The following is a 23,496-nucleotide window of genomic DNA, read 5'->3' on the forward strand; positions in this document are numbered from 1 at the left end:
CAGCTCTGCTAGGGCGAGTAAAATGGTCAGAGTGAGCTGTTCTCTCATTTGTGTCTGGAAGTAGCTAGCAAGCTAGCCAACGTTAGCCAGTTAGCTTGGGTGCTGTTGTTAGGTTAGAATGCTCAGATCAACCCTACTCCTCGGCGAGAGTGTCCAGTGTGCGCTCTGAACGCTCCAAGAGCGAAACGCTCTGAATTTACGAACGGACAATCTGACAACGCTCTGTGTTTACGAACACCCAGAGCACACTCTGGCACTCCAGATTAAATTTACAAACACACCCGTAGTTTAACCTGTTAGGGCTAGGGGGCAGTATTTACACGGCCGGATAAAAAACGTACCCGATTTAATCTGGTTACTAATCCTACCCAGTAACTAGAATATGCATATACTTATTATATATGGATAGAAAACACCCTAAAGTTTCTAAAACTGTTTGAATGGTGTCTGTGAGTATAACAGAACTCATATGGCAGGCAAAAACCTGAGAGATTCCTTTACAGGAAGTGGCCTGTCTGACCATTTATTGGCTTTCTTTGACATCTCTTCCAAAAACAAAGGATCTCTGCTGTTACGTGACACTTCCCACGGCTCCAATGGGCTCTCAGAGCCCGGGAAAAACCTGAATGATGTAATTCAAAGCCCTGGCTGAAAAACACGAGCACTTTTGCTAAGTGGTCTATCAGCAGACAAAAGGGTTAGGCGCGTGCACTGGCCTCCCCCGCCTTTCTGTTTTTCCCTCTTTTTACAGACAGGCAGATTCCCGGTCGGAATATTATCGCTTTTCTACGAGATAAATTGCATAAAAATTGATTTTAAACAGCGGTTGACATGCTTCGAAGTACGGTAATGGAATATTTAGAATTTTTTTGTCACATTATGTGCCATGCGCACGACCGTGATTTACCATTCTGATAGTGTCTAGAACTCACGAACAAAACGTCGCTGATGGAACATAACGATGGATTATTTGGGACCAAACCAACATTTGTTATTGATGTAGAAGTCCTGGGAGTGCATTCTGATGAAGAACAGGAAAGGTAAGACCATTTTTCTTATAGTAAATCTGATTTTGGTGAAGGCTAAACTTGCCGGGTGTCTAAATAGCTAGCCCGTGATGGCTGGGCTATGTACTTAGAATATTGCAAAATGTGCTTCATCCGAAAAGCTATTTTAAAATCGGACATATCGAGTGCATAGAGGAGTTCTGTATCTATAATTCTTAAAATAATTGTTATGCTTTTTGTGAATGTTTATCGTGAGTAATTTAGTAAATTGTTAGTAAATTCCCCGGAAGTTTGCGGGGGGTATGCTAGTTCTGAACGTCACATGCTAATGTAAAAAGCTGTTTTTTGATATAAATATGAACTTGATTGAACAAAACATGCATGTATTTTATAACATAATGTCCTAGGTGTGTCATCTGATGAAGATCATCAAAGGTTAGTGCTGCATTTAGCTGTCTTCTGGGTTTTTGTGACATTATATGCTAGCTTGAAAAATGGGTGTCTGATTATTTCTGGCTGGGTACTCTGCTGACATAATCTAATGTTTCGCTTTCGTTGTAAAGCCTTTTTGAAATCGGACAGTGTGGTTAGATTAACGAGAGTCTTGTCTTTAAAATGCTGTAAAATAGTCATATGTTTGAGAAATTGAAGTAATAGCATTTCTAAGGGATTTGAAAATCGTGCCACAGGATTCAACTGGCTGTTACGTAGGTGGGACGATTTGGTGCCACCTAGCCCAGAGAGGATAAATCAGCCATTAGTCTTGAAATCTTTGGTTGTTTAGTACATGGCCTCACATGTGAATCCTTAAAGAGATGGCTAGGGCTAAAGCTTAAGACGGTGTGAACAATGCTGAATGGGTGTTGTCAAAGAAGAGCTTTCCAGTAGGTGTACCAAAATATTCAAGGGTCATTTTCTCAAAAGTGAGGTTACAAGTTTATCATCATTCAAAGCAGAATTACTTTCCATTGTTCCACAGCTGTAGTGTATGATATACCTTTTCCTAGCTCAGAGACTCTACTTTTATCCAATGTTAAAAAAACATTTCAAATTTTGCCATACATAAGACTGAATCAAGCCGGCCGGTCACATTTAAAATGAGTAAAACTGTAAGTAAACATTATTATGTGACCAGTGTTCCATTATTAAAGTGACGAGTGATTCCATGTCTATGTACTTAGGGCAGCAGCCTCTAAGGTGCAGGGTTGCGTAACCGGGTGTAGCCGGCAGGTGACAGTGACTAAGTTCAGGGCAGGGTACTGGGTGGAGGCCAGCTATTGATGGCTATTTAACAGGGATGGCCTTGTGATAGAAGCTCTAGGTCCCAGCTTTGATGCACTGTACTGACCTCTCCTTCTGGATGATAGCGGGGTGAACAGGCCTTGGCTCAGGTGGTTGATGGCCTTGATGATCTTTTTGGCCTTCCTATGACATCGAGTGCTGTAGGTGTCTTGGAGGGCAGACAGTGTGCCCCCGGGTGAGGCGTTGGGCAGACCGCACCACCCTCTGGATAGCCCTGTAGTTGCAGGTGGAGCAGTTTCCGTAGCAGGCGGTGATATAGCCCGACAGGATGCTCTCAATGGTGCATCTGTAAAAGTTTGTCAGGGTTTTAGGGGCCAAGACAAATTTCTTCAGCCTCCTGAGGCTGATGAGGCACTGTTGTGACTTCTTCACCACAGAGTCTGTGTGGGTGGACCATTTCAGATTGTCAGTGATGTGTACACTGAGGAACTTGAAGCTTTTCACATTCTCCACTGCGTTCCCATCAATGTGGATGAGGCGTGCTCCCCCTGCAGTCTCCTGAAGTCCACAATCAGCTCCTCAACCTGTTTAGGATAGGGGGCAGTATTTTCACGGCCAGAAAAAAACGTACCCGATTTAATCTGGTTATTACTCCTGCCCAGAAACTAGAATATGCATATAATTGTTTGATTTGGATAGCAAACACCCTAACGTTTCTAAAACTGTTTGAATGGTGTCTGTGAGTATAACAGAACTCATATGGCAGGCCAAAACCTGAGAAGATTCCATACAGGAAGTGCCCTCTCTGACCATTTCTTGGCCTTCTATAGCCTCTTTATGGAAAACAGAGGATCTCTGCTGTAACATGACATTTTCTAAGGCTCCCATAGGCTCTCAGAAGGCGCCAGAACGGGGAATGATGACTCTGCAGTCACTGGGCGGAAAACAGTAGGGGATTTGGATAGTGGTCGATCTGAGAACTATGACACGGGTGCGCGTGTGCACGTGAAGACACCATTTTCTTCTTTCAGTCTTTGAACGAAAACAACGTCTCCCTGTCGGAATATTATCGCTATTTTACGAGAAAAATAGCATAAAAATGTCTTTTTGTCACGTCCTGGCCAGTATATAAGGTTAATTGTTTTGTAGTTTGGTCAGGGCGTGACAGAGGGTATTTGTTTTATGTGGTTCAGGGTGGTGTGTTTGTTCAAAGGGGGGTTTGATTTAGTATTTCCGGGGTTTTGGGTTGATGTTCTATGTTTATGTATTTCTATGTGTAGTCTGGTGAGTGTGTTTCTATGTTGTGCTGATTGGGGTTGGGACTCTCAGTTGAAGGCAGGTGTTGTCTATCTGCCTTTGATTGAGAGTCCCATATATTAGGGTGTATTTGTGTTTGTTATTCATGGGTGATTGTTCTGTGTTGAGCCTATGCTTGGCCAGACTGTTTGTTGTCGTTCGTTCGTTCGTTTCTAGTGGTTTTGTTATTTTTGTATTCAGTTGTTTTGAAAATAAATAATCATTTAAAATGAGCATACACGTACCTGCTGCGTATTGGTCCTCTTTCACCGACAGCAACTGTGACAATTTTAAACAGCGTTTGACATACTTCGAAGTACGGTAATGGAATATTTTGAAATTTTTTGTCACGATACGCGCCGGCGAGTCACCCTTCGGATAATGTCTTGAACGCAAGAACAAAACGCCGCTATTTGGATATAACTATGGATTATTTGGAACCAAAACAACATTGGGTATTGAAGTAGAAGTCCTGGGAGTGCATTCTAACGAAGAACAGCAAAGGTAATCCAATTTTTCTTATAGTAAATCTGAGTTTGGTGAGTGCCAAACTTGGTGGGTGTCAAAATAGCTAGCCATGATGGCCGGGCTATCTACTCAGAATATTGCAAAATGTGCTTTCACCGAAAAGCTATTTTAAAATCGGACACCGCGATTGCATAAAGGAGTTCTGTATCTATAATTCTTAAAATAATTGTTATGTTTTTTGTGAACGTTTATCGTGAGTAAGTTAGTAAATTCACCGAAAGTTTCGGTGGGTATGCTAGTTCTGAACAAAACATGCTAATGTAAAAAGCTGGTTTTGATATAAATATGAACTTGATTGAACAAAACATGCATGTATTGCATGACATAATGTCCTAGGAGTGTCATCTGATGAAGATCATCAAAGGTTAGTGCTGCATTTAGCTGTGGTTTTGGTTTTTGTGACATTATATGCTAGCTTGAAAAATGGGTGTCTGATTATTTCTGGCTGGGTACTCTCCTGACATAATCTAATGTTTTGCTTTCGTTGTAAAGCCTTTTTGAAATCGGACAATGTGGTTAGATAAAGGAGAGTCTTGTCTTTAAAATGGTGTAAAATAGTCATGTTTGAAAAATGGAAGTTTGGGGATTTTTGAGGAGTTTGTAATTCGCGCCACGCTCTATCATTGGATACTGGCGAGGCGTTCCGCTAGCGGAACATCTAGATGTAAGAGGTAAATTTTGTTGACGTTGAGGGAGAGGTTATTTTCCTGGCACCGCTCTGCCAGGGCCCTCACCTTTTCCCTGTAGGCTGTCTCGTCATTGTTGGTAATCAGGCCTACTACTGTTGTGATGATTGAGTTGGAGGCATGCGTGGCCACGCAGTCATGGGTCAACAGGGAGTACAGGAGAGGCTGAGCACATACCCTTGTGGGGCCCCTGTGCTAAGGATCAGTGTAGTGGAGATGTTGTTTCCTACCTTCACCACCTGAAGGCGGCTCGTCAGGAAGTCCAGGGCCCAGTTGCACAGTGTGGGGTTCAGACCCAGGGTCCAGAGCTTAATGATGAGCTTGGAGGGTACTGTGGTGTTGAAGGCTGATATGATCCTTAACCTCTATAGGACCGGCGGGACAAATTCGTCCCACCTACGTAACAGCCAGTTGAATCGTGTGGCGCGATTTTCAAAACCTTTGAAATGCTATTACTTCAATTTCTCAAACATGACTATTTTACAGCTATTTAAAGACAAGACTCTCGTTGATCTAACCACACTGTCCAATTTCAAAAAGGCTTTACAACGAAAGCAAAACATTAGATTATGTCAGCAGAGTACACAGCCAGAAATAATCAGACACCCATATTTCAAGCTAGCATATAATGTCACAAAAACCCAGAAGACAGCTAAATGCAGCACTAACCTTTGATGATCTTCATCAGATGACACACCTAGGACATTATGTTATACAATACATGCATGTTTTGTTCAATCAAGTTCATATTTATATCAAAACCAGCTTTTTACATTAGCATGTGACATTCAGAAAAAGCAGACCCCCCGCAAACTTCCGAGGAATTTACTAACAATTTACTAAATTACTCACGATAAACGTTCACAAAAAGCATAACAATTATTTTAAGAATTATAGATACATTACTCCTCTATGCACTCGATATGTCCGATTTTAAAATAGCTTTTCGGATGAAGCACATTTTGCAATATTCTGAGTAGATAGCCCGGCATCACGGGCTAGCTAATTTGACACCCACCAAGTTTGGCGTTCACTAAACTCAGAATTACTATAAGAAAAATTGGATTACCTTTGCTGTTCTTCGTCGGAATACACTCCCAGGACTTCTACTTCATCCACAATTGTTGTTTTGGTTCAAAATAATCCATAGTTATGTTCAAATATCCTCTGTTTTGTCAGTGCGTTCATGTCCCTATCCAAACGGTGACGCGCGGACGCATGTTGCGACAAAAAATGTCTAAATATTCTATTACCATACTTCGAAGCATGTCAAACGCTGTTTAAAATCAATTTTTATGCTATTTTTCTCAAAAATAGCGATAATATTCCGACCGGGAGATGTTGTTTTCGTTCAAAGACTGAAAGAAGAAAATGGACTCTTCACGTGCACGCGCACCCCCGTTTCATTGTTCTCAGATCGACCACTTTCCAAATGCGCTACTGTTTTTCAGCCAGGGACTGCAGAATCATCATTCCCCATTCTGGCGCCTTCTGAGAGCCTATGGGAGCCTTAGAAAATGTCACGTTACAGCAGAGATCCTCTGTTTTCGATAAAGAGGCTATAGAAGGCCAATAAATGGTCAGAGAGGGTGCTTCCTGTATAGAATCTTCTCAGGTTTTGGCCTGCCATATGAGTTCTGTTATACTCACAGACACCATTCAAACAGTTTTAGAAACTTTAGGGTGTTTGCTATCCAAATCAAACAATTATATGCATATTCTAGTTTCTGGGCAGGAGTAATAACCAGATTAAATCGGGTACGTTTTTTATCCGGATGTGTAAATACTGCCCCCTACCCTAGAGAGGTTAAATGTCTTACTCACGTCAGCCATGGAGAACGAGAGTCCACAGTCCTCGGGAGCGGGTCGCGTTGGTGGCACTGTGTTATTCTCAAAGCGGGCGAAGAAGGCATTTAGCTTGTCCGGGAGCAAGACGTCCGTTTCCACGACGTGGCTGGTTTTCCCTTTGTAATCAGTGATTGTCTGGAGTCCCAGCCACATATGTCTTGTGTCTGAGGAGTTGAATTTTGACTCCACTTTGTCTCTGTCCTGACGTTTTGCCTGTTGATTGCCTTACGAAGGGCATAACTGAACTGTTTGTATTCAACCATATTCCCAGTCACCTTGCCGTGGTTAAATGCAGTGGTTTGTGCTTTCAGTTTTGCGCAAATGCTCCCATCTATCCACGGTTTTGGTTTAGGTAGGTTTGAATAGTCACAGTAGGAACAACATCCCCTATGCACTCCCTGATGAACTCCGTCACCGCGTCAGTGTGTACGTCAATGATATTCTCAGAGACAACACGGAACATATCCCAGTCCTTGTGATCCAAACTATGCGCCACATGGGCTAGACATAATCGTCTCATGGTTTTGATTTTGTTTGACGTGATCAATGCCAAGGAAAGGCAGGGGTCTTTGCAGTCAGCAGACAGTTGTAAACGTCCTGGACAGGAGAGTGGGTCTAGATGATATGAAGGTCAGAGGATCCACACGATGTAAGTGTTATTTAAAACCTGCCGGCTTTAAAGTGAAAGTCCTATGTGCTGTCATAAAGTCGAGTTCCAAACTTCTCACTGAGCAGTGGCTGGTGGCTCTAACCTGTGCTGGCCTACTGCTGAGCCCTGCCAGCCACGCACCCTTATCTAATACATCTCTGTCAGCTCTCATTGGCCCTCCCTCACCCACACCACCAGGTGAGCGCAAATCAATACCTAGACTCGTCAGGATGCCACTAAATGGCCTTCTCCGATTGCTCACCAGTCGGCAAGGGCCTGCCTGCCAGCAACTACATTTGTCCTCCTTCTCGAAACAGTGTGACTTAACACAGATATGATAATTACAGAGTATCACACACTGGTCAGTTACATAACACAGGATTGGACGGTGTATTACTGTGTATTACAAGGCTACCATTAATAGGCTACCTTAGGTGTGAGTGGAGTGTTGTGGTTCTATGAAAACCAAGTGGGAGGGGGAATGTTGCCACTTTTCCCTGTTATGGAATTGGGAAATCAATGGGAATCAACTGGGCTGGAGACCCAATGTCTGGCCAGTATCGACAGGAGATTACCGATTCCGATAAATAGAATCAACAGGAGATCGAGGCAGTCATTTCCACCTGCCACACATGGATGTGAGGAACACCACGGGACTGGAATGGTTCTCCTCATCAGAGACCAAGAGAGATGTCTCACTTTTCCCCTATCTTAATCTCTCGCTCTGCTTCTGTTTTGGAGACCCCACTGTTTCCACATCACAGTTTGTAGAACATGTATTTCTCTAAACTCTCTACTATACTCTCTATAGCTCTCTCACATCTCTGGAAGTACATCTGTCTTTCTATTTATTTCGTACTCATTGTCTGTGTTTAACTTTCTTACTGACAATTACTGACAAGCTTTCTCTCTTTGTATTTTTGGCAGGTCTGTTGGGAATTCCAAATCAAAAGGTATTTTCTACCCAACTTAATCAGGAAAAACACGCAAATGACTTGAAAATAACACAGATTTCCAAACTTTTCCTCTGACTCTGATCATGGTGAACAAATTGACACATCATGGGATACCGTACAACGCCTCACAACTCCTGTAAAACTAGGAACAATGGCAGAGGAAAAGTCAGTGATGCGAAAAAGAGACGGACAACGATAGACAAAAAATATATAGTTTTACAGTTTTAATCATTCTCCCTCACTGTTCAGAATAGGGATAATGGGTGTGCCCGCACTTGCTGGAATTGATTGGTGTCACAGTAACCCTGCAATAGAGGGAGAATAATAGCAAATACAAACATTTTATAGAGGCCTCTACACCACAGGTGACTGACATTGGAGGATGTTGCACAAACGAGGCAGCATTTCAAAACAGAATATTTGTCTCTGTGGAAAGTATGAGAGAGGTGTAAGGATATTACACCCATTCCTCTGTTTCTCCTTTTTTCCCCTCCCTCCATCCAGCTGTGTCTGGCTGCCTGCACTGCTGGAGCTGCTTAAGCACTAAATTATGCCATTAACGCCCTCCGCACACACACAGACACACATGCATACACACACACGCAAACACACACAGGCCTGGCACATTCTCCCTTACTATGATGCCCTACAGCGCCGCTTGGGGAATCTCAAACATTAATTAATGGCAGGCACCGGAGCATGGGATTTCTCATTAACCCCAGAGAACGATGCTGCAGAAGCATGCAAGAGGAAAAACACTAAAACGGACGCCCTTGTACCTTTTTACTTGTTTCTGATGTGTTCTTTGCATCCTGCTCTACTGATCATTGGCAGCTGACAAGATTGAGGCCATTCTTTACCTCTGGCTTCTTAATGGCAAGTGGCAGACGAATATAGTGACTTAATTTACTTAATTACGGAGCTAATCAGGTAAATTAGAGAATCTAGGTGCGGTTGAGGGTTACTGTGAGGGGAACCAAGATGAAGCAGATGGGTAGGCTGTGAGTGTGACACACACAGTTCAGAACTGTTCTGAATAAAGTATTTGTCATTTAATTTGAGCAAATCACATGACTGCGAGGCTAGGAGGAAGATGTGGTGGGAGAGGATTGTTTGGTAGATTAAGCCAATGCCTATGCACCGGGAGTTTTTCATGGACTTTCTGTATTTGCTAAGAAAGGCCAAGTTTGATGTTTGGTCTATCAGACTCTTCATGCATTTGGGCGGAAACTAGTGTCTGGAAACAAGATCACGGTCATTCTAATGTCGTTTTCAACAACTTTTCTACATATAATATAGCCTTACGAATTGTACAATACAAATACAGTATAACAAAAAAGGATATAAACACATGGAACAGACTAATGGTGTAAGCAAAATAATGGGAATGATTGTAGGCCTATATGAGAGGACTGGAAGAGAGGAAGTAATAGAACTGACATGGTACAGAGAAACAGAGTTGACTGGATGTGAGAGAGTAGCAAACTGACATGTTACAGAGTAACAGTTGACTGGAGGTGAAGGAGTAACAGAATTGACAAACAGGATGTAACAAACATGTTACAAACAGGATGGGAAATTCACTTTTCGGTCCACCAGCCAGTGTGGCAGGTAGATCAAATAAATCGACCAGCCACTCAAATTTTTTTACCAGCCACATTTTTTTGTTGTTGCCATAATTACACCATACATTTTTTTTTTTTAACTAATGAGCATGCCTTCTGTTTTTCTCAAACAATAAATGTTACTAGTAAGTGTCATGGTGCCTCTCCGGCTTTCTAGCTGCCACCGATCCACGTTTCTTTTTCCATTTGTTATGTCTTGATTGTTCACACCTGGTGCTCATTACGTTATTATTATTTCCCTATTTAACCCTCTGGTTCTCATTATGTTTTGTGCGTGATTGTTTCCTGGTTTTTGTGTTAGCCTTTTGTGTTAGGGTTTGTTATCCCTGCGTGGATTTATTGACTGATTATTTTTCGGAGCAAAGTACGTTATTTTACTCAGTTCTGTGTCCTGCGCCTGACTCCGTCCTCACCTCTGCACAACTGACACTTGACAGTAAGAAGTAATGCTTAATTTAATTTAATTTTTGTGACCTGCATCTTTCAACCAATGTATGTTAAAATAAATCATTTAGATACAATAGTAAAAACAGATAAACAGTCCTAAAACTGAACATCAAGAATCAACAAAGAGCCTACCCTGCCATCAAAGTCTGAGTGATATGGCTTGTGTATTATTATAGTTCAGGGCTCTACTCTGACATTTTTTACAAGGAGTACATGATGTGCTCCTAACATGCTGACCAGACAGCCTGTGTTGCGTGGGCGAGCGTTGCTGTCACGAGTGCTATCTTCGTATTCCCTGTCATAAATCAGCCAAGGCGCAGCGTGCCGGTAGTTACACATATTTATTTAGTGAACCTGAACAAAACAAGAAACAGGTGAAACAGAAACAAACATGACGTACTGGGGCTGCAATAAACACAGCTGCACAAAAACAAGATCCCACAAAAACAAAGGGAAAAACAGGCTGCCTAAGTATGGCTTCCAATCGGAGACAACAATAGACAGCTGCCTCTGATTGGAAACCATACCCTGCCAAAACATAGAAAACAAAACATAAAATGACCACCCACCTATCACACCCTGACCTAACTAAACAGAGAAAACACAGCTCTCCTAGGTCAGAGCGTGACAGTTGCAAAATAAATTTACACATGTTATGGTGCCTGGTTAGACTGCAAAATGTCCTTCCAGACTCACATTAAGCATCTCCAATCCCAAATTAAATTATAGACTCGGCTTCCTATTTCGCAACAAAGCCGAAGCACTCATGCTGCCAAACATACCCTCATAAAACGGACTATTCTACCGATCCTTGACTTAACCTGTTTAGGATAGGGGGCAGTATTTTCACGGCCGGATAAAAAACGCACCCGATTTAATCTGGTTATTACTCCTGCCCAGAAACTAGAATATGCATATAATTGTTTGATTTGGATAGAAAACACTCTAAAGTTTAGTTTACTTTAGTTCCTCAGTTAAAACATTAGTATTGTGTTGTTTAAAAATGAATACCTCTTTGCATTATTCGAGGTCTGACAACACTGCATCTATTTTCTTATTTGACCAGTTGTCATTTTCTGCAAATAAATGCTCTAAATGTCAATATTTTTATTTGGAATTTGGGAGAAATGTTGTCAGTAGTTTATAGAACAAAATAAAAATGCTAATTTTACCCAAAAACATACCTATAAATAGTAAAACCAGAGAAACTGATCATTTTGCAGTGGTCTCTTAATTTTTTCCAGAGCTTTATAACTGGCCAAGAAAGTAGCCTTTCTTGTCAATTTGACCAACTTCTGCATTTGGATACAAAAAAAACCTGACCCCAAATGCTCTGTGTGACCACTGGCCATTCTTTCCTGATAATGACAAAATCTACCCGCATTTGGCGGGTTTTCATTTCTTCCAGGACAACCTTGGTACGTGGCTTAACAGAGTTGACTGGATGCGAGGGAGTAACAGAACTGACATGTTACATATTAACAGAGTCGACTGGTAGATGTAGGATGTAACAGAACTGACTGGTTACTGAACTGACTAGTAAGGTGAGTGAAGGATAGGACGTGAGAGGGTAATGGAGCCAACTGGTAATTCATGTGTTATGTTACTAAACTACAAGATGCAAGCTGATGTGACACTCTTCTCACCAGATTGTCACTGGCAGGTTGAGGATGTTCAGCCCTCAAGGGAAGGCTGTGCTAATACTGATAGAGACTGACAAAGAGAGAGCATTGCGTGACAGTGGCTGACTGTGACACACACACACAAAGAGGAATACACACACACACATGCAGACACAGAAAACAACAGCTGGGGTACACATTCTATGTCACACTTCACACATGTGCATACTTTTGCCAGTTGTCTCCCTGTAATGTTTATACTGCTCTTCATTAGCTGGTTACGCGGAATAACAAATTATCAACATGCAATGATGCATAAATGGTCATTTCCCTCAACTGACAAGATGGAGAGAGGGAGAGAGAAAGAGAGATTCGTATCGGCATTATTGCATGGAATGTTAACTAATGTAGGAAAGGTACATGTTTGCTGGGTAGATACAGGATAACTGCCAAGATCAAGGAAACACTTGAGTAAATGAGGGATACAAAGTATATTGAAAATCGGTGATTCCACACAGGTGTAATTCCTGAGTTAATTAAGCAATTAACATCCCATAATATTAGGGTCATGTATAAAAATGCTCAGTTGCTACTGTGGCTAGAAGAGATCTCAGTGACTTTGAAAGAAGGGTCTCAAAGGAGCATATTGGGTTTAAAGGGTGTGTGTCAGTCACCAGATCTCAACCCAATTGAACACTTATGGGAGATTCTGGAGGGACTCCTGAGACAGCATTTTCCACCACCATCAACAAAACACCAAATAATGGAATTTCTTGTGAAAGAAGGGTGTCACATCCCTCCAATCGAGTTCCAGACACTCGTAGAATCTTTCCCAAGGAGCATTGAAGTTGTTCTGGCTTGTGGAGGCTGAACACCCTATTATTAATAACCCTTTAACTGTTTTCTCAACTGGCTGGTAGAGCATGTTTTGACTGTGGAATTAATGGGGGATATGAAAAAAAATCTTGAACTGGATTGGTCAAACCTCCCAGGCCTTCTGCACTAATTTACATAATGTGTATCCTTTTAGGTTACTGCAGTTCAGACTTGTGGCACTCTAACTTGCCACTCGGGGGCTTGAAGAAAACTCAAAATCAGACACCAAAGATATGGGATAAAAGGCAAGAATTCAGTTGGTGAGGGATAAATCCTGTTAGAGATGTTGAAGAATAGGAATATGTAAATAAATAGTATAAGGAACTAAAGGAACTGAACTGATTCCACTTATCATCTATACTCTTAAACTATCCCTTCCATCTAACCAATCATCTGTTCTTTGCATCAATTTGTATCATTCATACATAGCAGCAGTATTTCATCTCTGTCACACTAATCTTTAGCCTCATGGACTCAGGAGAGGCAGCATCAATCAAAGCTTTGATTTGATTTACACTTTTCCATTGATTCTCCTATCAACCATGTCATGCATCCCACATATTCACCCTTTGCAATCTATATTGAACAACAATATAAACGCAACATGTAAAGTGTTGGTCCCATATCCCAGAAGTGTATTTCTCTCTAATTTTGGCATTATTTTTATTCAAATTTGACCCAAATTAAAGATGTGATTTAAAAAAAAAAATTACATTGGGTTGCAGTTATAATATAGTTTTATTAAAGGGGAAGAACACTCCAAATAAACTATACTGAACAAAAATATAAACCCAACATGTAAAGTGTTGGTCCTATGTTTCATGAGCTGAAATAAAAGATGCCCGAAATTTTCCATTACTACTTTGACAAGATAATCAAAAGATCCCAGACATTTTCCATACAAAAATTGGCACAAATTTGTTTACATAGCTGTTAGTGAGCATTTCTCCTTTGCCAAGATAATCCATCCACCTCACAGGTGTTGTCACGTTCGTTTGTAGAAACGGAACAAGGCGCAGCGAATGTTGAGTTCCACATAATTTATTAATAGTGAAACTTAACAAAAACAATAAACGAACAATGAACCGTGACTACAGTGGTGCTACATACACTTACTCAAAATACAATATCCCATAACCCACAGGTGGAAAACATGCTACTTAAGTATGATCCCCAATTAGAGACAACGATTACCAGCTTCCTCTAATTGGGAATCATACACAATCACCAACATAGAAAAACAAACCTAGAACCCCACATAGAAATAATAAACTAGACTAACCCCCCAGTCACGCCCTGACCTACTCTACCATAGAAAATAAAAGCTTTCTATGATCAGGACGTGACAGGTGTGGCATATCAAGAAGTTGATTAAACAGCATGCTCACTACATAAGTGCCTTGTGCTGGGGACAAAAAAGGCCACTTTAAAATGTCCAGTTTTGTCACACAACCCAATGCTACAGATGTCTCAAGTTTAGAGACTGTGTAATTGGCACGTTAACTGCAGGATGGTCCACCACAGCTGTTGCCAGAGAATTTAATGTTCATTTTTCTATCATAAGGCACCTCCAACGTCATTTTAGAGAATTTGGCAGTACGTCCAACCAGACTAAAAACTGCAGACTACGTGTAACCACACCAGCCCAGGACCTCCACATCCGGCTTCTTCACCTGCGGGATCGTCTGAGACCAGCCATCTGGACAGCTAATGAAACTAAGTAGTATTTCTGTCTGTAATAAAACTCTTTTTGATTGGCTGGGCCTGGCTTCCCAGTGGGTGGGCCGCCCATGGCTGCACCCCTGCTCAGTCATGTGAAATCCCTAGATGAGGGCCTAATGGATTTACTTCAATTGACTGATTTTCTTATATGAACTGTAACTTGAAATTGCTGCACGTTGCATTTATATTTTTGTTCAGGAAATATTCTAAGACAATACCAAAAGATCAGCCAGGTCTGAGTTCATGTAAAATATCATACAGTTGTTAGATCTAGCCTACTTATTCATGTTCTTCAACATTAACTAGTCACAAACTTTTACACAAATGTGGATAATTTGCCTAAATAGTTGATCTGAGAACTAAAAGATAAACAGCAGCTTAACGATTGTCCTGTTCGGATTAAAATCAGTGTGGGAAATTAGACTTGAATCGATAGGCATTCAACCATTCCATTGTAAACATTATTGTCTGGTTAGCTAGGTAGTTAGCAAAAACTTAATTTGCACTTAAGTTATGCTGTTATCTAAAACAAACACCTGGGAATGTGTCTATGATTGAACTAACTGTATATTTTCCTTCAAAAATTGTTGCTCAAAGCTGCGAGCATAGAGAATGTTTAAAGGAGACCCGATTGAAAGATAGCTGATATAAATTTTTCTACATTGTAATTGACACGGTGCAACCTTTAGTAGGCTGCTGCCAGGATTCAGCTGTGGTACATGGTTCTCACATGGAAGTAAAATGATTGGCGACAATGACTTTTCTCATGATCCCCCCCAAATGACATGTAACTAAGTTCCTTGATTTTTTTTGGCACGGGTGCCTTTTCATTATCTGGATAGACTCTAGCTAACGTTACACCAATCAAAGCAGTGGAGCATTTAGTGAAGCAAAACTTTAGTGGTCAAAGCCTTTCATCTTAGGTCGACGGGGAGAGTAGGTTCGCAAAATTCTATCCTATCATATTAAGAAATTTTACCATTTACAAAATGGTCATATATATATATATATATATATTTTTTTAATACAGATTAGCTAAAAAACAAGTGAAAATTGACAAGTTACCCAATGGATTATGATCATTTTCAGGAAAAAAGTGAAGTTTGCACCGCCTGTTGTTATTTGCTCCATGGCTCAGGCAGCCAAGTCAACACGAGGGTGTTTGGCTCATCTTAGTCACAGAGAAGAATAACATACCTGCCCGTTTATGATTAATAAAAAATGCCATGCTGATGAGTGGTAACATTTAAATAAAACTCAGCCCTTAAACGAAACATAGGCTGAAAAAAATGCGAATGTCTTATCATAGAAAAAGACACCACATTCACACAGATTTGCACGAAGTGGGCAGTTCAGATTTGTCACTTCAAGCCCAAATAACTAAAACGATGACTTATTGACTTAAATCGTTGTGCAACATCATACTGTAGGTAAGCTCTGATCATCGTCTTTTAGCTCGAAAAAGTGGATTTCTACTGGTGTGGGCGTTTAAGCACTACAAGAGAGACAGGTCAACTTTACAGCAGCTACTAGCTACTGAGACCGAGAGCACACAGCACAGCCAAGGTCGTCAAGGTTTTATTGCTAACCTACAAAGTACTACATGGACTAGCAACTACCTATCTCGCCAATATGGTCCTGCCGTACATACCTACACATACGCTACGGTCACAAGACGCAGGCCTCCTTATTGTTCCTAGAATTTCTAAGTAAACAGCTGGAGGCAGGGCTTTCTCCTATAGAGTTCCAAATACTACTTGTTGAAAAAAAATGTACCCCTTTTTCTCCCCAATTTGTGGTATCCAATTGGTAGTTACAGTCTTGTCTCATCGCTGCATCTCCCATACGGACTCGGGAGAGGCGAAGGTCGAGAGCTGTGCATCTTCCGAAACACAACTCAACCAAGCCGCACTGCTTCTTGAAACAATGCCTACTTAACCTGGAAGCTAGCTGCACCAATGTGTCGGAGGGAACACCGTGCACCTGGTGACCGTGTCAGCATGCACTGCGACCGGCCCGCTACAGGAGTCGCTAGTGCGCAATGGGACAAGGACATCCCTGCCAGCCAAACCCTCCCCTAAACCGGACGATGCTGGGCCAATTGTGTGCCGCCCCATGAGTCTCCCAGTCGCGGCTGGCTGCAATAGAGCCTGGACTCGAACCCAGAAACTCTAATGGCACAGCTAGCACTGCGATGCAGTGCCTTAGACCACTGCGCCACTCGGGAGGCCTAGAGCTCCATTTTTATGGAATGGTCTGCCGATCCATGTTAGAAATGCAGACTCAGTCTCAACCTTTAAGTCTTTACTGAAGACACATCTCTTCAGTAGGTCCTATGATTGAGTGTAGTTGGCTCAGGGTTGCAACGTTGAACGGCAAAGCACTGGAGAGACGAACCACCCTTGCAGTCTCTGCCTGGCTAGCTCCCTTCTCTCCACTGGGATTCTTTGCATCTGTCCTATTAAAGGGGCTGAGTCACTTGTTGCTCGCACTCTTCCATCCTTCCTGTCCTCAGGCTCGTGCGGTGGGGGAGATATTCGTGGGCTATACTCAGCCTTCTCTCAGGGTAGTAAGTTAGTGTGTTGATCCCTTTAGTGGTGTGTGGGCTGTGCTTTGGAAATGTGTGTGGGTTTATATCCTGCCTGGTTGGCTGTGTCCGGTGATAACTTTGGACAGTGTCCCCCAGCCCCCCGTCTCAGTCTCCAGTATCTATGTTGCAATAGTCTATGTGCCGGGGGGCTAGGGTCAATCTACCATATCTGGTGTAATTCTCCTGTCTTATCTGGTGTCCTATGTGATCTTAGGTATACTCCCTCTAATTCTCCCATCTCCCATTTCTCTCTTTCCTCCCCCAGCACAATTAAGGCTAAACCGCCTATTTCTACAAATTATCTTCTTGAAATACGATTTTAAACTTAACCTTAACCCTAACCTTAACCACACTACTAACCTTATACCTAACCCTAACCTTAAATTAAGACCAAAAAGCCCATTTTAGTATTAATGAATTTTTACGATATAGAACATTTTGTGGCTGGGGTAACTAGTGACAACCCACAGGCAGTGCGCGTTGTGTGTTGCTCTTAAAAGGGTCCATGCGGAAACACAGACTTTTGAGTGAAGGAATGGAGATGCGATTAAATGCGTTACAAAAAATGTACGCTTTTAAAGATATCTAACATTAACTGTATTTAACACATTACCTTCATCTGCCCTAGTTTTAATATAACCTTGCACGTCTACATTTGCACTACATACAGTATAGCTTCCAATCTACATACAGTATTGCTTCCAATCTAAAGCTTCCAATCTAAACTATTTAAAGCAGAGATGGGCAACTCCAGTCGTTGGTGTCACACTTTTGCCCCAGCCCCACCTCACACACCTGACTCCAATATTCAACTAATTATGGTCTTCAGTTTAGAATGCAATTAGTTTATTAATCAGCTGTGTTAGCTTTTGGGCTGGGGGGGAAAGTGTAACACAAATCAGGCCCTCGAGGACTGGAGCTGCCCATCAGTGATCTAAAGCCACTCTCTCATCTTGATCATCTAAATACCTACAAAGCCACACCACGATCAATTTCAGGTCTCCCATCTTACACTCACTGTCTATTTGTTATCTCATCCTATTTGTCTGGGGTCCATTTTGTCCCATTTATTCTCAAAGCCGTACTCATAAACCTGGCTTTCTGACTGGTTTGACGCAATGTTATCCCTCTCTATCTCTAGCCTGAGGTCAGCTCTGTGAATGAGATGGTGATGCGGAGATAGTGGAGAAATTTCACTGAGGTGATAAAATATTGATGGACAGAAAGCCCTTGCTTCTTCCCTGTGGCCAATTGGGTGCATGCGATCGAAGTCAAGCAGTTAAGGCCAGAGAGGAATCTGAAACAAACAGCCCAAATGGCATCGGGAAAGCAGGAAAGAAAAACAGATTGTAAGTTGGTTCTCCGGAGCGTCTTAGGGAGTCGGCGTCCCATTCTCTCAATGTGATCGTTATCTTGTCTGTACAACACAACCATAATCAGATTCACTTTTGCTTCACTTAACACGCTTTATTCAGAGATCTGCTCTTCCAGGCTCTTACTTTAACATGCAAGCACCATCCAGCAGATAAGGAATCAATACAATGTAAATATGTACCAGAGGGATAGAAAAGACAGTACAAATTCAGTATCTGAATTTGCATAATCAGTTGCTGGTATACACAAAGGCTGGGATATGAGACATGCAAGCCTGGTTCTGTTTGACAATGAATTATATAAGTTTGTTTTACTGCGCCACATTTAAAGTAGCTGGCCAATCAGCGGTCTGAAGGAGGATGAGCTGGTCAATCAGCGGTCTTCTTGCTTGAATATTTTTAATGACTGGTATACACCCACAGCATTCTGTTGTTGAGATACGCCCACACCATTCCAGCAGAAAAGCTGTTTTTAACAAACTTTTTTTGGGGGGAAGGAAAACTATTTCACTCAAATTGTAAGTAACTATAGGTCAGATATCATAGAAATCTTTAAAAAAGGTTGAAGGCAGGTGAGGGATCATTCATCCTTTTGCTGTCGAACCAACTCAGCCCTTTGTTTTCGCTTTACAGAACCGACTGCAGACTTTCAGTATATCAAGATCTTGTTAATGTCTAACATGATTTTGAGGTAGTGTTTATTTTTGTGTAAGTGTGCTAAGTGCCTCCAACAAAGCAGTTTATTTCTAGGTGTTTTGAAGCATTCTTACTCATACCACATATACAGTATATACTACATAGATATAACTGATTCCGTTATTTTGGGAACAATGAAACCAAAGTGAGAGACTGTATCAATGAAGCCTAACTTTGAAAATAAAGACGCAGGCATGATCTCCACATACTTTCCCTAGATCCTGCCACAGCTTTGTGTTCAGTTACAAAAATGCTTAAATAACTAAATATTCACATGACCAGCAACAATAAACTCCCAACAGAGAGGCTTCGTTGCCAATCTACACCACCTTGTTTAAAGAAGTAAGGACATGCACCATGTCACACAACATTCTGCTCACATTGCAACCAAGTTCAATCAAAATTGTCCATCATCCAACAGCTATTGCAGAGTTGTGGTATACGTGTTGGCACTTACCGTTGATCCATTTGGCCTCCGGGTCGTGGGCAACAAACTCAGGCTTGAACAGATCTTCCACTGTGAGTTTGGTATCACTTCCAGCTTGGCTGTCCGCTTAAAAAAAAAAGCACAAAATGTTTTTATTAATTACACACTCTATCATCACTGGGATCTCAATAATGATCAAATCATTATTTGATCATTATTGAAGTTTCCAGCATTGTTTATTCTCTCATAGAAGGAGCAAATAATAGCAATAAGGCATATGATACTAAAGGAAAAGGGGTGTATTATTGCTTCTTTTTTTGAATTTGTGAAGCTTGCTGCATCAGTCTTTCTGAGGAACTGGAAGACATTTTCGAGAACTTGGGGTTACCCAGAACTTAGGGTCATCAAGTCAGTCTCCAATCAGAGTCTTACTCCTTGGTCTTGACCTAGAAGCTATCCCAGACATATGCCGGCAAGAGGTTGCCTCTAGACACTGATCTAAGGTCAGCATTATGCTGTTGCTCCTGGTCAAGGTCAGCATTGGTGGGTAAGTTAATCTGATTCTAGATCTATGTTTATAGTGTGTTCTGTATAGTAACTAGTAACTATACATGTTGCATCCAGCTGTTTATAATGTCTTAGGTCTGTGATTTAGTCAGACAAATGACACAGAGTAATATACCAAGGACTAGAGATGTGGAGTGGTCTGGAAACAGGGACTTTAATCTAGGGCAGTTTTTAAAGCTTTTGGGACTCTTGAGTGTGATGCTTACTTTAGCCTTTATGAATAAAATAAGTCAGGATAAAATCTTATCAGAAGATTGGATGCACTTGGACAGCTTCACCTGCTCTAGAGGCAGACACTTTGAGCAACCTTTTAAATTCAGATGAAGAGGCAGCCAGGGATTTAACAGAGAGCGAGGGAAGGTTGGAGGGGTGAGGGAGAGAGAGAAAGAGATATAGAGAAATGATCAGTGTTTCCCTTATAGTATATTCATTTAGCAGCATCGTCTGCCATTCCAAAAAATATGATTACAAATACAGTACGAATTAAAAGTTTGTACACACCTACTCCTTCCAGGGTTTTTCTTTATTTTTACTATTTTCTACATTGTAGAGTAATAGTGAAGGCATCAAAACAATGAAATAACACATAGGGAATCGTGTAGTAACCAAAAAAGGTGTTAAACAAATCAAAATATATTTTATATTTGAGATTCTTCAAAGTAGCCACCCTTTGCCTTGATGACAGCTTAGAGTGTCTAGTTTGAGAAACAGACGCCTCACAAGTCCTCAACTGGCAGCTTCATTAAATAGTACCCGCAAAACACCAGTCTCAACATCAACAGTGAAGAGGCGAGTCCGGGATGCTGGCCTTCTAGGCAGAGTTCCTCTGTCCAGTGTCTGTGTTCTTTTGCCCATCTTAATCTTTTCTTTTTATTAGCTAGTCTGAGATATGGCTTTTTCTTTGCAACTCTGCCTAGAAGGCCAGCATCCCGGAGTCACCTCTTCACTGTTGACGTTGAGACTGGTGTTTTGCGGGTACTATTTAATGAAGCTGCCAGTTGAGGACTTGTGAGGCGCCTGTTTCTCAAACTAGACATGTACTTGTACTAATGCTCAGTTGTGCACCGGGACCTCCCACTCCTCTTTCTATTCTAGTTAGAGCCAGTTTGCGTGTTCTGTGAAGAGAGTAGTACACAGCATTGTACGAGATCTTCAGTTTCATGGCAATTTCTCATATGGAATAGCCTTCATTTCTCAGAACAAGAATAGACTGACAAGTTTCAGAAGAAAGTTATTTGCTTCTGGCCATTTTGAGCCTGTAATCGAACCCACAAATGCTGATGCTCCAGATACTCAACTAGTCTAAAGAAGGCCAGTTTTATTGCTTCTTTAATGAGCACAACAGTTTTCAGCTGTGCTAACATAATTGCAAAAGAGCCTTTTAAAATGATTAACTTGGATTAGCTAACACAACCATTGGCACACAGGAGTGATGGTTGCTGATAATAATGTAGATATTCCATTAAAAATCAGCCGTTTCCAGCTACAATAGTCATTTACAACATTAACAATGTCTACACTGTATTTCTGATCAATTTTATGTTATTTTAATGGACAAAAAATGTTGCTTTTCTTTAAAAAACAAGGACATTTCCAGGTGACCCCAAACTTTTGAACGATAGTGTATGTAGTAGGCATGCACGCACACACAACCCATACACGCAATGGTAATTAAAATGGTTGTTATCCTACCTGAGTCTCTCAGCTGTGTAATAAATAGCTTTCATAAACATGTTTTAACTGTAAAATATTAAGCCATTAATAAAAGAGGACGTTGTTAAGCCATTTGTAAACTACCGTCGAGAAGGACAGCTGCTAATTGTGCAGAGAGAGAAGGGCCAAATGATTTTGAATGTCAGCCATGTTGGCCCGGGCTGGATAACTACAAAGTACTTCTGTTTGTAAATTATGTGGCAGCCAAATGCAATAGATAGCTAGTCCAGCAGATACTCAAGGGATTTTAAATTGTCTGGAGCACCAGGGGACAATGTGGTCTCTGTTCATCTGTGAGTCATTCCAAAGATGTCTGAGTACGTCACTCAGCATAAACTGTTCTTAATTGCAGCAAATTGAGGATGTTGATGAACAGCTGAGTGCTGAAACTAAGTCAATATACAAGGTGCAAGCATCACAATTCCAAGTTAAGAATGAGTAGCACCACTGAACATGTAGCCCAAATGTAATAAAAAAGAACATTGAGATACTGTATGTTAGGCAATTATCAAATTTCGGTGCTGATTTCAAGATGCTACTGTCACCGATAGCTTGCTAAGCCAAAGCACAGGCACAGAACCACCTATGTTGCACTAGCTATGTAAATCCTGCATAACACAAATCTGTTTGTTAGTGTACTTATTATCTATGCCCAATACCGTACCGGGAGTGAGGAGGATGACCGACATGGTGATAAGAGAGCAGACCCCCAATATAACCAGCAGAGCAATAGCAATTCCTTTCCAGTTCCTGTCAGGTGGAGCTCCCGCACCAAGGTCCTGTAGAGAAACAGAGAGAGTTAGGGAGAGAGGGGGAGAGGGAGAATGGGGAGAAAGAGAGAGAGAGCAACAGATGTCAAAAGAGCGTTCTGGAAAATAACTTTCAAAATCTTTGGAAAACACCAAAGTTCAGCTAAAAGTAGACATACCTAGCCTCACAGAGCCACAAAACAGAGGGATAAACACACAAAAGGATAACAACCCCACATAAGTGTTATAATTTTGAGGCCATTTTCTTCCTAGCTCTATTTTCTTGCTTCCATCCAGACAAACTATTTTCAAGACCACAGATTGTCAATATATGAGTTCTTCTATGTTGAGTCAAAGTGTTATGTAGGAGCTTACAATAAACATACCCATAACGTAAAATTGCTGGAATGTCAAATTGAAAGCCAAATCCAATTCCCAGATCACAGACATTGTGCATGCCATACACATTCATTTTGAAGCATGGACACATTAGGAAGCAGCATGAGTTAGCATGGGTTGATCCCTATGATACAATGTACACGACCTAAGAAAAAAAACACAATAGTAAAACAGCACAGTGTGTTAGGATTAAGTGCTGGTCCTTGTGTCACAATAGCAATGTCAGTGATTGTGACAATGTCAATGATAGCAAAGTAAATGTTTACTCATGCACTAGGTACAGGTGAAGGATCTCAATTTGACCGGTTTCTCAAAGCAGGAAAATAAGCCTGCCACAACAGAAATTGTGAATTATTGTGTGGAAATAATGAATTGACATTTTTGCATGGGTTGATACATTTTTAGTTAGGGCAAATCAAATTAGAAATTTTGAAGCGGAAATAACAAACTTTAGAAGCCTTTTTAAACCTTGTACATA

General features: G+C 41.2%; 1 protein-coding gene across 2 annotated transcripts in view; it reads right to left on the reverse strand.

Annotated features, from left to right (window-relative positions):
- Positions 1–23,496, reverse strand: part of LOC115156178 (inactive dipeptidyl peptidase 10) — a 330,943-nt gene that overhangs the window by 126,291 nt on the left and 181,156 nt on the right. For both annotated transcript variants that reach the window (XM_029703529.1, XM_029703530.1), the window contains exons 2-3: positions 22,535–22,649; positions 19,621–19,716 (exon numbers count right to left, since the gene is read on the reverse strand). In XM_029703529.1, the coding sequence (XP_029559389.1) occupies positions 19,621–19,716; positions 22,535–22,649 (211 nt within the window). The remainder of the gene's footprint in view (positions 1–19,620; positions 19,717–22,534; positions 22,650–23,496) is intronic.

Source organism: Salmo trutta, chromosome 20 (genome assembly GCF_901001165.1).
Source record: "Salmo trutta chromosome 20, fSalTru1.1, whole genome shotgun sequence".
In the NCBI taxonomy this organism is placed as follows: domain Eukaryota; kingdom Metazoa; phylum Chordata; class Actinopteri; order Salmoniformes; family Salmonidae; genus Salmo; species Salmo trutta.